The sequence below is a fragment of the Urocitellus parryii genome, chromosome 8, assembly GCF_045843805.1.
Source record: "Urocitellus parryii isolate mUroPar1 chromosome 8, mUroPar1.hap1, whole genome shotgun sequence".
Lineage (NCBI taxonomy): Eukaryota > Metazoa > Chordata > Mammalia > Rodentia > Sciuridae > Urocitellus > Urocitellus parryii.
Window position 1 is genome coordinate 50,495,442 of NC_135538.1, and position 15,679 is coordinate 50,511,120.

At 32.9% G+C, this 15,679-nt stretch overlaps 1 protein-coding gene across 1 annotated transcript; it reads left to right on the top strand.

The window, feature by feature from the left end:
• Positions 1-152: 152 nt before the first annotated feature.
• On the top strand, positions 153-15,540 carry Tube1 (tubulin epsilon 1). Its single transcript, XM_026395084.2, has 12 exons — positions 153-235; positions 334-407; positions 994-1,046; positions 3,549-3,606; positions 6,284-6,399; positions 7,461-7,582; positions 9,853-10,040; positions 10,246-10,421; positions 11,164-11,304; positions 13,264-13,404; positions 14,172-14,346; positions 14,641-15,540. The coding sequence occupies exons 1-12, from the start codon at positions 211-213 to the stop codon at positions 14,797-14,799; spliced, it is 1,428 nt and encodes a 475-aa protein (XP_026250869.1). The 5' UTR covers positions 153-210; the 3' UTR covers positions 14,800-15,540.
• Positions 15,541-15,679: the final 139 nt, after the last annotated feature.

Here is a 15,679-nt window from a genome sequence, read left to right on the forward strand (position 1 = left end):
GTGAGATGCAAGTGCGCTTGCGCGACCTTCTGACCGACCGCCCTCCGATTTCCCAAACCTAAAGAAGTGTTTAGCTACGGTAGCGACTTGCGACGGCAACGACTTGCGGCAGCAGCGTGACTTACGGCTGCCCCCTGGTGAGGAGCAGTTGCGGACCAATGAGAATGCGGGATTGGGTTCGAAGGTGTCCGGGGCAGGCTACCTTCCAAAATGACCCAGTCGGTGGTCGTACAGGGTGAGCTGCACCGGAGCATGGGGACTCGGTCGCCGTAGAGCTTAACAGTCGTTTCCCTACCTAACGTTCATTCTTTTTGTTCCTCTCTTTGGTCGCAGTCGGCCAGTGCGGAAACCAGATCGGTTGTTGCTTCTGGGACCTGGCCCTGAGGGAGCACGCCGCGGTCAACCAGGTACTGGTACCCGCCGAGTCCCCCTTGCCTGTCACAAAGAGCAAAACAAAACCAGAAAATGCTTTATTTGAGCACTTATCTGGATATATGAGATCTTGTCAGTGAAGAATGTGACTTTTTTTTAAAGTATGTTGCTATTAGACACACACCAGTCTAAATAAACACTGGCCAGAAACCTTAGTCATAAAAATTTTCCTGATTCTCAGGGTCTCCAATTTTTTAGTGTTCTTATAAAGAGCAGTAAGTATGTGAAAGTACTTTATAATATAGGTTACACATGTGATTATTAACTAGTCCACTTGTCAAATGATCACCAAGAATCCAGAGAAAACTCTTTGATTTTTGGAGAAAACTCTCCAATTCTATGGAGAAGTCTTTCATGACCGCCTGCTGAACTCAACCTATAGATTTCTTTGCATTGACTACAGAAGTCAGAGAATCAATCTAAACGTTTTTATGATGCTTGCATTTTATTATGACCATTTACTAGCCATTGCATCATTTAATAACAAGAATTATTAAAATTGAAAGGACTTTATTTGGACAAGAGGCAAGACTTAAATTCTATAATTTGTTTTCTTTTTAGAAAGGAATTTATGATGAGGCAATAAGCAGCTTCTTTAGAAATGTGGATACCAGGTAAGATGGTATTAAAGTCTTAGCATGATGAACCTTTCTTTTCGTGTCAGCAGATTAGGAGAGAATTCTTTAAAGGACAATAAAAACAGTTGATAGCTATAAATTTTTCTGGCTTTTTTGCTTTTCTCATTGAAAACATTCTCAGTTTATCATTAATACTCTTCTGTATTCTGCAGAACAGGACAACAAATTTCCTTTTCAGGCTTTATTGAGGAGCAGAAAGAACCTTCGGTGTGTTTCTTTTAGCTTAACCTTGAAATAAATTTTCACTAAAGCTGAAATTTTCCCTGAGAGTATCTTGTTAATCCATCTAACAATGGCTAACTTTTGAAAGTATTCTTTACATTTCCTTGATATGATTTGTGATCAGGAATAATTGCTCTAAGTATAGAATGTGCTAAAAGGAGAAAAGATGTGTAAACTGCTTGTAATCAACATTACTTTTGTTTCTTTAATGAAGGATATATGTATCATAAATCTTTTATATGAAAGAGGAATTTGATATTCAGGATATGTCCATAAGCTTTTAATGTTTAATCATTAAGTTTATATATTTTCAAAGTACTTCCCAAAACTAACTGTGGTGGACTTTCATTGGAAATTATTCTCAATATCAGTCTTTAATTCAATAAAAACTCTAGTTCTAGTCTGAATTAATTGTCTCAGTGTTTGAACCATTATTTTCTAGTAAAGGCTAATTACTCTTCACTTTGTTAGTGAATTCTAGGGCCTAGTGCTCAGGCACGCAAACCAGAAACCTTGTTGTTTGCACCTTGAGAATGGATCCATTGCTCTCCAGTATAATCAGATTAACCCAAACTGAGAAAAAAAAAAAAAAAGAAAGAAAGTGAAAAGTGTAGTAATGGACAAGGAAAAACTATAACTCAGAGAAATGATATTCACATTTTTTTATCACAGGCAAATTCTCTTTTGTAGGAAATCTACCAGATAATCGGAAGGCTTTTTAGTGACCATGGAATTAGATTAAAGGAAGTTAGGAGTGTTATCTTTTTTTTTTAATATTTATTTTTTATTTATTTTTTTTAAGGTGAACACAATATCTTTATTTTATTTTTATGTGGTGCTGAGGATCAATGACTGTTATCATTTGTCTTTAGTATATGGAAATAGCTATTATAAAGACTGATTCCATCTTATTTGTGGCCCAGAACATCCTTTCCCCTAAATACTATTAGGAAGCTCAAATCTGCCTTTGTAATATTTCTTTCAAATGCTTCCCTAGCTAACTAAGTTCCTACTCTCACCCCTTTCTTTCTTGATAGACAATAGTTTTATTATATTACATAGTTGAGACTCAGCCTGGGAGCTTTTCTTTCTTAATGCTTTATATAATAGAACTCATATATTCTGTGTGTTGTATACTTTAACCTGAAAACACTCTTATTTTCCCAAAATCAAGTTTGGGGGAGAAGAAGGGGGCTGGGGTAGAGCACCTTGTTCTTTCTGTATACTTTCAACACATGAAGCTTCTGTTCTACAAATGGATACCAAAAAAATCTTTTTCAAAAATGAGGCCACATCTTCATGTACATTTCTTTATCAAATTATACATTTTTAATAGCATGATAGAAACTTATACCAGGAGTTGGCAAACATTGTCCATAAGAACCAGATGGTAAATATTTAATTTATAAATCATAATGTGCGTGTCATAGCTACTCCAGAGTTTTTATAGCATGAATGCAGTCATTAATAGTACACAAATAAATGGGTATGGCTGTGTTTGAATAAAACTTTTAGAATAGGCAGCTAGTTAGATTTGTCCTGAGGATGGCAGTTTACCAATTCCAGGCCTGTAGTATCTGCATTTAACTCTGCTTCCCTTCATATAATCTGCTTTTTGTGTACTGTCTTTATTGACCTATACAAATGTTTGGTTATCGATTTCAGTACTTCAGTAACATTTTCAATATAAAATTCTAGGAACAGTCTTAGTTTCTCAAAGGTATGTAACTGGTATATCAGTTAATGGGTGTTTGACTGCAATAGGAAACCTCATTAATGGTAGCTTAATCAATAGGGGTATTCATTTATCTCACAAAGAAATCTGGAAATAGGATTTTCAAAGGCTGGTGAAATGCCTCAAAGGCTTGGATACCATATGTTTCCCTATTCTTGGTATATTAGCTTTTTTTCCACCTGTTTATTACTTCATGACTAAAAAATGCATTCTCTTCCCCAGGAATCACATCCACAGTCATGTTTGAGGCAGGAAAAAGGAAGAAAGTTGGAACCAGCTCCATTGGGTTCTTTTTATCAGAAAAACTTCCCAAAATACCTATCCTTTTATCTCTTTGGTTGAAACTATATTACATGGCCTGTCCTAACTATAAAGAAAGCTAAGGAAATAGTTTCTCACTTTCTCAGCCTAATAAGAGATAGGCCTGGCCTATAACTAGCCTTTTTGTATATATGGAAGTTCACATTATTAGCCATGGAAGATCTTATGACCTTTTTTATTTTTTATTTTTTTCCTTTCAGAGTGGTTGGTGGTGGTGGCAGCATTTCCAAGGGGAAAATACGTTCTTTGAAAGCACGAGTAAGATATATATATGCTTGACATTCCATGTGTTTTTCAAAACAACTATTGTTTCTCTAATTTGACCATAAAGTTTTAGTTTGACTTCTTGAAATTTAAAAAAAAAAATTACTAAGCCATGTTAATATTAATAAAACTAAGCAGACATTTGTGTCCACCTGAAACAATAAAGGGCAATTTTCATACTTAAACACTAGATATAGCAATTTGTTTCATTGTTTCAGGGGAGATACATATCTAGATAAATGATAACAAAAAAAGCTTTTTTAACTCTTAAGAACATGTAAAGCAATAAATACAAGTTAACTTTTCATTTAAAGATAATGGAAAATTAATTTTGATCAGGATTATTACCAATTCAAAACATGGATCCATCCACATTAAAGTGAATAAATTCATAAGCATATAATTTCTCCTGAATAAAAATGTTTTGAGTCAAAAACCATATGTACAGTTTTAATCTCATTCCAGCATTTCTGTGATTGTTTCTGTACAAACTGTTTTCTGATTGCTGATTAGTAATCAACAATCTTGATTATAACCAGAAAGAATGGTAGTTTAAATGCTATGGAAGAATTTGAGGTGCTAAGGGTTCAGACCCGGTATAATGACAGAAATACTGGAGAGCTATAGTGGTATGGCATCTGGAAACCATCTCTTGTTCCTTTGATCTCTGATGTCCTTGAAAGCAAAACTTAAGGTAGAGATAATATGCTTGTAGACTGTTAGAATAATTGGCTTAAACTTGATGTTAATGGTGTAGAGAGAGCCAGCATCACAATCTAAACCTTAATAGAGACTTTGACATTTCCCGGATTACTCCCAATTTGACCTCTTTCCAACCACTATCAGTGAGCAAGGTGGGAGGTGGAAGAAGCACTATTAGGAAAGAATGTAATCAGCATGCTGAAACTTGAAACTTGTAACTCTACCATTTTCTACTTAGGAAGTTCTGGTATTATGTGGCTATGATCACTGAGGAGTTCAGACTTTGCAAGATAACTTGGTACTTGGGTGCCTCCATAGTGTCCAGTATCTCAGGTTAATAGACAAATACTCATAATTTCGTAAATCTTATTATTACAATTAGGAAAAGGCTGTAAGTCTATTACCATGTGGCTCTGAAAGGAAATATAAACATTCCAAGTCCTAGAACAGTTGTGACTCCAGACTTTGGATGCCTAATTGAGGAACCCAGAATACTCTCAGGATTTAATTAATTTCCAGAGGAAAAACAAATCAAGGACTTGATGTGACTAAGGAAAGATTGAAAGAGATATATAAAGATTTTAATGCCAAGTGACTAGAGCAATGATTCTACTAAGAGGGGCCTAAATGTCAGTTTGTATTCTGCTTATTGCTTCCCTTGCCAGATAGTGAGGTAATCAAGAGTGAGATTCATGTACCTTTAATAATTTTTCACAAATCATCCCAATAAATCTGTTTTGGAACAAAACCAATATAAGCTGATTTGTTCCCTTTATAATCTGATACAATATATAATGCTACAATTTGCCCATGTAGTAAAATCCTTCTTGTGGTTGATAAGGTATTAAAGCAAGCAGGTAAGATAAGAGTTGCATGTTGTCAGGAACACCCCAAAAAATCCCTAAAATTGCCAGTACATAACCCTATGTAGTCCTATGCATGTAAAGTATATATATAATGATTGCTGTATATAAGAGGGGTACATTTATAACACATGGTTTTATAGTCTGTGTAATATTCTCTATAATTTACTTGTACATACAATAGTAAGTAGCATAGTTAATTACATAAATTTACAGTTTGGTGGGGGTTGGTTTTTTTTTTTTTTTTTTTTTAAATACTGGAAATTGAATCCAGGGGTGCTTTACCACAGAGCTTTTTTTTTTGTTTTTGTTTTTTATTTGGGTTTGGTTTTAGTGATTTTTTTTTTCTCTTGGTTTATTTTGTTTTGGTTTGGGTGCTAGGGATTGAAGCCAGGATCTTGTATGTGCTAAGCATACACTGTACCACTGAGCTACACCCCCAGCTCTCACCGTAAAGTATATGGAAAGTAAAGTACAAGGAAATGGGAAGAGGGGACACATAATCCTACTGCCAAGCTATTCCTGCTTACATTTTGCCATATTTCCTTTCAGCATTTTTGTCCTATTTTTTCTTTCTATGCTTAAATTTATGTTTTATATTTTTCTTCTTAGTATTGTAAAATTTTGTGATAATGAATTAGATTGTGAATTACTTGGAGAAAGGGACCCTCTTGTCATGTTTGATATCTGTCTGGTGCCTTGACTTTTGCACATAATAGTGACTTTACTCATTTGGATTGAATGGTTGGGCCATGATGCATAAAGAACACCATGGCTGCATCCTGTGTTTGTTTAGAACTTTTTCTGGTTAAGGTTACTCTCTATACTTCTAAGACCTGGTTAGATATTCAGTTGCAATGATTATTGGGTTCCTTTTTCCCCCAGTTGGCATATTAGAGTAGGACAAAAGTTCAGAATCAACCTTGTAATTGAAGTCTATCTTTAGAGGAGGGTAAGATTACTTTTTAATTCTTAACAGATTCTATATAAAGAAAGATTTTGATTAAACTTAAACTATAGAAGGAATAATGCAATTTACAGCTAATAAATTCATTGACAGAGAAAGTAACTCTAAAGGAAATGCCTATTTTATTTCTCTTTTTTAGGCTGTCTTGATTGACATGGAAGAAGGTGTAGTGAATGAAATTCTTCAGGGACCATTGAGAGATGTATTTGATAGCAAGCAGCTCATCACTGATATTTCTGGCTCAGGAAATAACTGGTGAGAATATGCTTTATATAAACATTGAATGTTATCTGAAAAAATTAAGCATTCTTTATTTGGTTGGGTCCCGCTGATATGAAAGCAAGATATACTATTTTACAGACAGAGCTAGGCCTTTCAGCCCTGTCTTCTTTTTTGTAATAAATGATGGTGTTTCACAATGCTTCAAAGCCACATATATTTACTTTTACACCTAGTTTCTTTTACCTTTTTTTTTTTTAAGAAAAAAAATGAATCGGGGGGGGGGGGGGGGGGGAAACTGATTTTCTAAATTCTTCTTTGTAAATTAAGTCTCCCAGTAACCCCCTAAACCCCACCCAGCTTATACCCAGGGGCACTTTGCCCCTTTTAATTTTTAACTTGTGTGTATGTGTGGTAATGGGGATTGAACCCAGGGGCACTTTACCACTAAGCCACATCCCCAGCTTTATTTTGAGACAAAGTCTCATCAGTAAGTTGCTGAGATTGGCCTCAACCTTGCCATCCTCCTGCCTTAGCCTCACAAGTAGCTGAGATTACAGGTGTATGCCACCATGCCCTGCACAGATTTATTCTTATGTAACACTAAGTAGTAACAGAAGTTTAAAGTACTTTTATAAGCTGTTTTCTTACTTTCATTATTTGAAAGTTCTCCATTTGGTCAGAGTTAATAGAATTGATACAAAGATACAAGTCAGACCTGTCTCCTAGCATACAGGTCTGACTTACCTTAAATGGAAACAAAAAAATGGGCAATTAAAATCTTATTTTGTTATTATATCTCAAGAGAAAAGTTGAGAAGATGAAATTAGAAAACCATAATTTAGGACCCTTTCCTTATGAGTTATCATATTAGGATATTTGAGGATTATACATAAATAATATATATAAAATTTTCTATCTAGTATCTTCAACATAATGCAGTATGACTTACCGAAGCAAGAATAGATTTTTACTTAGTATAATTAAAATGTTTTTAAATTTTTTCATTATCTTTTTATTTAGAACAGAAATAATAAAATCAGAAAGTAATAAATGCAAGGATTTTATTTTTCCTAAATCTGTACTCTTATTTTCAGGGCTGTGGGGCACAAAGTTTTTGGCAGTCTTTACCAAGAACAGATTTTAGAAAAACTCAGAAAGTCGGCAGAGCACTGTGATTGTTTGCAGTGTTTCTTTATAATACACTCCATGGGAGGAGGTAAAGTTATTCACTCATTTGACTATAACAATGTTAAAATCCAAATGGGAATTCAGTTTGCAAACATAAGTCTTGCTTTCAGACCTATGCTTGATAAACATATCACTATTTAGAGTATATGTGTGTGTTTGAATGTTTGTACATTACAGCTTACCTTAAAATTCTGTAAAATTGGGTTACTAGTACGAGTTTTGTTTTTAAGTCCTTTTTAAGAGACAACAGAGCTAAATTGGAAATTTTTTTTCTTTTATCTTTAGCTTCTTTCATAAAATTTTCAGCCACATTTCAGTATATAAGCATTTTGGGGGAATACTTGTTTTTTCTCAGAGTTTGCTTGTTCAGTCTTACATTCTAACCAGGACTAAGCATTTCTGGCACATTATATTTACTTACCAGAGAATATCAATATACTTTTTTTTGGTCCTAGATATTGAACCTAGGGGCACTTAACCACTGAGTCACATCCTCAGACCTTTTTTTTTTTTTCCCTGAGACAAGATCTCACTAATTTTCTGAGGCTGGCCTCAAACTTAATGATCCTTCTACCTCAGCCTTCCACACTGGATTATAGGTATGTGTCACTATACCCAGCATCAATATACTTTCTTTAATCACCTCCACAATTTTCTCATCTCCAATAAGAAAATAAAAGTAAATTCTTTCCGTTAATTTCTTTAAATCGTCTATTACATGGTAATTAATGCACTTAAACTAGAAATATATGATCTACATAGCTTTCTTTGCCCAGGCACACCTGTAACTTAGAACTGAAGTATTTTGTTTCCTTGCTTCATAAATTAGAAACAGAATATAATTTGCTAATTTTAAAATAGGATTAACAGATTTTTAAAATTCCATACTTTTTCTCTCCAAGCTGAAATTGATTTTATATTCAGTACGTTATATATGATTGACATGTCTTTATTCACTGTCATGGCATTTTAAAATTGTATTTACTGTGTAACCATGTCTTTAGAAGACCATCATAATCAAGACACTTTTATCTTTGAATTAGTATAATACATTTGTGCCACTATAGCTATAGGCAATATTCCCAGAAAGGAAGATGGGACCAATATGAACTTTTTCATTTTGGTTGATATCATTAATATACTTTCCTACAATATTGTATATATTTATATTAGCCACAATATATAAGTTTCCACTTCCCTACACTGCTATTAAAGACTACCTAAAAAAATATTTTTCATATAGTATTTCTAGCATCATAGCCTTTTCATATTTATCTGCGTAAGTTAGGTCAATGACATGAAACTTTTTTAACCAGAATAAAAAGAAATACATTTAACATCCTAACACAACACTCCCTACACACACACACCCATGCACACACACACACATGGACTGAAACAAAAGATTCAGAAAACCATATTTACTTGTAATATGTGATGCATTGATTCTTCTTCCTCATTCAAGAAAAGAAAAATATGAGTAATAATCTAATAAATAGTTTATGACTCACTAATAGTTCACATTCTACCATTTAAAAAACTCCAATTAGAAGATCCTAACTTTCTCTTAAAGTTCTTAAAAATTTCTGAGACAAGAGGATCTGAAGTTCAAGGCTAGTCTGGGCAACTTAGTGACACCCTATCTCAAAAAGGGCTTAACTCAGTGGTAGAGCACCTCTAGGTTCAATCTCCAGTACCACAAAAGAAAAAAAAATCTGAATTTATATAAATGTAATTTATGCATCAGAAAAGAGTCTTACTGAATTGCTTAGCACCTCGCTTTTTCCTGAGGCTGGCTTTGAACTCACGATCTTCCTGTCTCAGCTTCCTGAGTAGCTGGGATTACATGTCTGTGCCACTGCACCCAGCTTGACTCATTTTTTTAAGTTACTTAATAGCATGACAGTTTTCTTCATTATTAAGGTTGTATGTATACTATACCAATGCTGTCAAGATAGGGTTTTTTCCCTTCTAAATTGCTTGATATTAAGTGTACTTTGAATACTGTCTTAGTTGAATTTTTCACTGTTCAGTTCTCTTGACATCTAATGGTTTAGATATATGAAAAAGTGAAATATAGAAAGCTATCCCAAACTCATAGTCACAATCAGAGATGGAATTCAGGACTTTGAGTCTAACTACCCATGTGCCCTTTATCTGAAATTGGATTAGCTAATACATAATCACACAGAAATAAGTTGAAAATTATTTCTACAAATAAAACAAAAATTCCAAGTTCCTCACAATTATATTCTGAATCATTCATTGCTATTTTCATTTTGAAATTTTAATCCTCAGGAACAGGATCTGGACTTGGTACATTTCTTTTAAAGGTGCTTGAAGATGAATTCCCAGAAGTATACAGATTTGTGACTTCAGTTTATCCTTCTGGTGAGGATGATGTCATAACTTCACCTTATAATAGCATCTTGGCAATGAAGGAACTTAATGAGCATGCAGACTGTGTGTTGCCCATTGATAATCAAGTAAGAAATGACATTGGAACTTATGGACAAAGTTTATGTACACTTACACCTGTATTATGCTCGTGCATTTACATGAACCGTGTGCTCTTCAGTATTAAGCATTCTAAGAGAAAAAAAGAGTTTAAATTGTTTTTCTTTCTCTTCTTTCCTAGTAGCTCATCTGTGTCCACTCTTCTTAATAGTCTCTCAAATTTTCTCTCAAAAGTCTTTATTTGACATCATTAGCAAAATTGACCTCATGGTGAATTCTGGAAAGTTGGGTAAAACCGTGAAGCCCAAGAGTCTGATTACTTCAAGTGCTGGGACTTTTAAAAAGCAGCACAAGAGGCCCTTTGATGCAATGAACAACATTGTGGCAAATTTGATGCTTAACCTAACAAGGTAACCCTGTCTAAAAACATGACTATGCTTTTGATGATGTTTTAGATTTTTGTAGATTTAGATTTTATTATAAGTTGTGGGAACTTCTTTATTATATTCTTTCATCTTATATTTTTGTCTCTTGGAATGATAGATCAGATTTTAATTCCTATGATTGTGAAGCAGCTTTCTACAAGTACATTTTATGAAATATTAGTGGGTATTTGATAATAATGATTTTATGGTAGATGCACTGGAGAAGTACTTGTTACAAACAAAATTAAGATTTTTTTTCTATAGAACATTTTAATCTCTTACACCACCTACTAATATATAGCTCCTTGTTAGCTGATCCAAAAGATTTCCATAACTTTGATCTCAAAGATTTATTCAACATTATTGTATTGCAGATTGTAGAATGAATCAAGTATATTAAAAAAATTATTAAAATTTCTACAATAATTATTGACCTAAAGTCTGTTTTAAATAAAATACTCTGTATAATGAGCAGGTTTAATAGTATGTAGTTACACTTTAGGTAATCTAGAAATAAGAATTGCTATAGATGCTATATTTTGTATTTTAATTAATCCTTACAATTATTTGTGATACTTTCAGTAATACCAGAAAAAGAGCTATATCCAAACAGAAGAGTGTACAAAATATTTGAGAAAATGCCTGCCAAATAAGTCAAATTATATTAAAAAGATGTATGTTTTTAAATTTAAGATGTTTTCTCATTGTTTTAATGTCAAACTTTTAGCTCTTCAAGGTTTGAAGGATCCCTTAACATGGACATTAATGAAATCAGCATGAATTTAGTTCCTTTTCCACAACTTCATTATCTTGTGTCAAGCCTCACACCTCTATATACACTGGCAGACATTAACGTTCCTCCTCGGAGGTAAGATGTAACTTAATTTCAGTTTCTTCAAAACTTTACATACTTTTAAAGAAAATTTAAGAGAAAAGTTTATGGTAATTGTAGTTATGTCATTTTGTTTGTGAGAAGTGTATAAAATACAGTTGATAACAGCCATTTTTTCATTAGATGAATGCTTGTTTAGAAGTAATCATTTAAAAATATCAAACTATTTGAAATTAAATCCAATGGTGTAATTTTTAGGCTTTTGGGAGTTTTAAAATTAAAGTTTACATCAGTTTATTTACAGACATTGTGGTTTTAAGGTAATCTTATCATGTACAGTGATGATGAGCCTGAAAAGTTCACGCTGGCATTTACAGTTGAAAGGAAAAAGGTCCTGCCAAACTCTGTAGATAGTATGTATAGATTCCAGAGCCTGGAATATATAATAAAACTAAAGATTCCTTTTTATAGTTAAGATTCTGGCAAGAAAATGATTGTATGGTGCAGAAATATTATAAGTGACATTGATAAACTTTCATTTGAGCCAGTAGCAACCGACCAGTTGTACCAACTAACAAGTAGAATTTCTTTTCTGCATGGGATTATAATGGCCTTGTCATGTATGTACCATATACAGTGTATGAAATATGTTGATCATTGAATGTTTACTACTATCAGCCCAGCATATTAAATTAGTATATTTAATAAGTAGAATTTACACTTTTAATGTGGACACACATCCCACTAATTATAATAGTTCCTCACTAGTTTTTGAATCTTACAAGAAAATAACCTATGTGTCAGCCTGCTTGTTGTGTGGGGGCTCTTAACTTCTTCTGAGTATCAATCTCTAAAGTAATGTCTATAAGTCAACTTTATAAAAAATGCTCAAACCACATGCATTCCAAAATTTTGAACATAATTAAAGGATTGAGGAAATTCCCAAAACTCACCAGCCCTTTTAAGGAGTCTGCCCTCTCTCCTTCTGTGGAGTAATCAGCATAGAACATAATCTTCATTAGGGCAAGAAGTTTGTTTTGTTTTAGGTGGTGTGTTTTGGTTTTGGTTTTGGTTTTGATGCTGGGGATGTATGGAACTCAGGGCCCTGTGTCTGCTAAGCAAAAATTCTATCACTAAGCTGCATCCTCAGCCCAGGAAATTTTTACTGTATTCACTGCTAGCTCTCTTGTGCTTAAAATAGAGCCTGGATATATAATAAATACTAGATAAATAAATAGCACAGATTTTTGCAACTCTTCCCACTTATTCTGTAGGTTCAGCACATAAAGGTCTGGCTAGAGTTAATCTCAGTAATCTCATCATATTTGTATTGAGTTAAATGGTAATTAAGAACTAAAGTGGGGTCAGTTCAGGACCTAGAATTTGTACATTGTTAGATACAAACTATCAGTTACCTTTTTCTTCCTCTTTTTAACCGAAGACATTCCTATATTTTTTTTATCCTTCAAACACAAGACTTCAGTTTAAAGTCTTCCTCTTTAGCAACATTACTACAGAGTTTAATCTTGCATAGGAGCATCACATTGTCCTTTGATAGTTTCCTCCTAATAATTAATTTATTTATGATGTATTTTACAAAATAATGGTCTTAATGTAGCTTCCGTTAGTTTTAATAGTTGTGATACTATTGAATTAGATAAGCATGTTCAACTGAGCAAAAATGATACAAGTTTCAGAAATCACTACCACATTGAACTAATGCTACTCAACATTTTGTAATTACCTAAAATCACCAATATACTGAAAAAGATTTAAAAAACAAATGAAAAAGATGTTACATAATTATTCCTAATATTTACCATCAAGATTGCTTTGAGAGAATGATAGATATTTTATATATTTAGAATACATGGTATATATTCTAATTTTAGTATAGTATTAATTATTTTTTACCTATGGATGACTATCTTCTCATTTTATAATAAATTGAAAAACTTTTTTTTTTTAATAAACAGTGACTCTTTATTGTTCTAGGTTGGATCAGATGTTTTCAGATGCCTTTAGTAAAGATTACCAACTAATTCAAGCAGATCCCAAACATAGCCTATATCTTGCCTGCGCTCTCATGGTTAGAGGAAATGTACAGATTTCAGATCTTCGCAGAAATATTGAAAGGTTTGGTTTCCATTTTTCAAGATAATTTATTTGTACTGCTTGGAACAGTGTAACATAGTAGTTAAAACAACCTCGCCTCAAATTACAGCGATGTCACTTCCTCAAGTATGACCTTGAACAAGTTACTTAGCCTTCCTGTACCTTATTTTCTTTAAGTGTAATGTAAGAGTAGTAATAGTACAAAGTTGTTATTTATGAATATTATGTGATACATGTTCTGAAAGTGTTCAAAAATTGTACCTAATATTGTTCTTATTACCAACACTATTACTGCACAGCTTCTGTGTTTTATACTCTATTTGACAGTTTATTATTAGAAAAACTACTCCATTGAATTACAAAATTATAATACCCTCATTTCTTTTTATATTCAAATTTCTAATCTTTTTTTAAAAATTTTTTAGTTGTATATGGACAGAATATCTTTATGTATTTGTATGTGGTGCTGAGGAAAGAACCCAGTGCCTCACACGTGCTAGGCAAGCACTTACCACTGAGCCACATTCCCAGCCCAGATTTCTAATCTTAAAGGATATATTTCTAGCTTTTTCAATCACCATCATAGCTGAATTAATGTCTTCCTAATAATGTCTCTTAGCTCCCTATCATATTGTCCCATGATACTGTTAATAGTTTTTTTTAAAAGGATAACTTAGATTATAAACTAAGCAATTAGAATCGTACCATCAGTAATGACTCTGTTTAATGTGCACTACCATCATGTGATATTTTTGTATCTCAGTTCTTACCTTTTTTTTGTATTTCAGATTAAAACCTTCTCTACATTTTGTCTCCTGGAATCAAGAAGGCTGGAAGACCAGCCTGTGTTCTGTACCGCCTGTGGGCCATTCTCATTCATTATTAGCTTTAGCAAATAACACATGCGTGAAGCCTACCTTTGTGGAACTGAGAGAGAGATTCATGAGGCTCTACAAGAAAAAGGTAATCATTCACCTTCCTAGCTGTTTGTTGTGGCTCTTTTAGGTGTATCATATTACAAATAAGGACCAACCTCATCTACCATTTTATTGTACTGACTATAACTGAAGTGGAGAAGCTTACTCTAAATGAGATGTATTTCCTGAGTGTATAGGATTTAGGCAAAATATTTGACTGAAGTTCTCATTTCTGTTGTGAAGCTGAACATACTATAATTTTAACAGTATTTACCTATAGGACAGTTATATGTATTAAAGTCCCTGGAATGGTAATTGTTACCCACTTTTGTATTTATAGGCTCACCTCCATCACTATCTACAGGTTGAAGGGATGGAGGAGAGCTGTTTCACAGAAGCTGTGTCATCTTTGTCAGCTCTTATCCAGGAGTATAACCAACTAGATGCCACAAAGAGCATGCCTGTGGAGGACTTCCCTAGGCTAAGAGTAGCTGTGTGAAGAAGAAACCAAGAAATATGATTGTCACTTTTTCCTAATTTCACATTTTTTTTTTAGCATTTTTGTGATTTAGAAAATTCACTTTGTTTTTCATATCAGAGTATTGTCTAAAAAAGAGTGGTTTCTGTTTAATCACAATTCATTGATACCAATGTGTGAAATTAGTAAATCCCATTATCTTCACTATAAGCAGTTTATAAAATAGAGAGAACAGAGTTCTTTAACAATTTGCTTTTGCTTTATTTATTGCCTAATACTTGTACACCAATAATCATGTCTTTGGTAAAAAAAAAAAAAAAAAAATCTTGTACAGATATACTTTTTATACTTATTTATAATTTATATTTTGATATTGTTTAAATTGATTCTTTAAAAGTATATACTAGGAGTGGAAGAACATAAAATATAAATATTTCCATGTAATATCCACTAACTTCAGAGACAGGCTTTATTATAACTGTTAAAGAGATTGTATTTCTTCTATAAAAAACTTGTTTATACTATGTTTTAAATTATTTTTAAGTATCATTGCTTTTTTATCAATCCAGTTGATTTTGTAATAAATGTACATATTTTCAAACAGTACTATTTGTTATTTTACAAATCACCAGTATATAAGTAAATAAAACATTACCAAGCTTGATAACTTTCTTCACTGGCTATTTAATAGTCTATTGAAGTTGTTCCAATTACTATAGTCTCCACTTTGATTCTTTAACATTATTTTTAGTCATATCATTTAAGGAAGTGATTTGTAGGAACAGTTTGTTTTCAAGACAAACTAATCTGTTATGTGCTTTCTTTAGTGTTTGCTTTTAAGTTTCCTTTGCAAAGTAATACTATTCTTGGTCTTTTATCTTGGAAATTTAGTTTTTCATAG

What these genes read in the sequence shown, in the direction of transcription:
- Tube1 (XM_026395084.2), top strand. Translation starts at nt 211, where the DNA reads ATGACCCAGTCGGTGGTCGTACAGG. An exon ending in TGTTGCCCATTGATAATCAA is followed by an intron (nt 10,041 to 10,245) that starts GTAAGAAATGAC and finishes TTCTCTCAAAAG; the next exon opens with TCTTTATTTGACATCATTAG. An exon ending in TTGATGCTTAACCTAACAAG is followed by an intron (nt 10,422 to 11,163) that starts GTAACCCTGTCT and finishes TCAAACTTTTAG; the next exon opens with CTCTTCAAGGTTTGAAGGAT.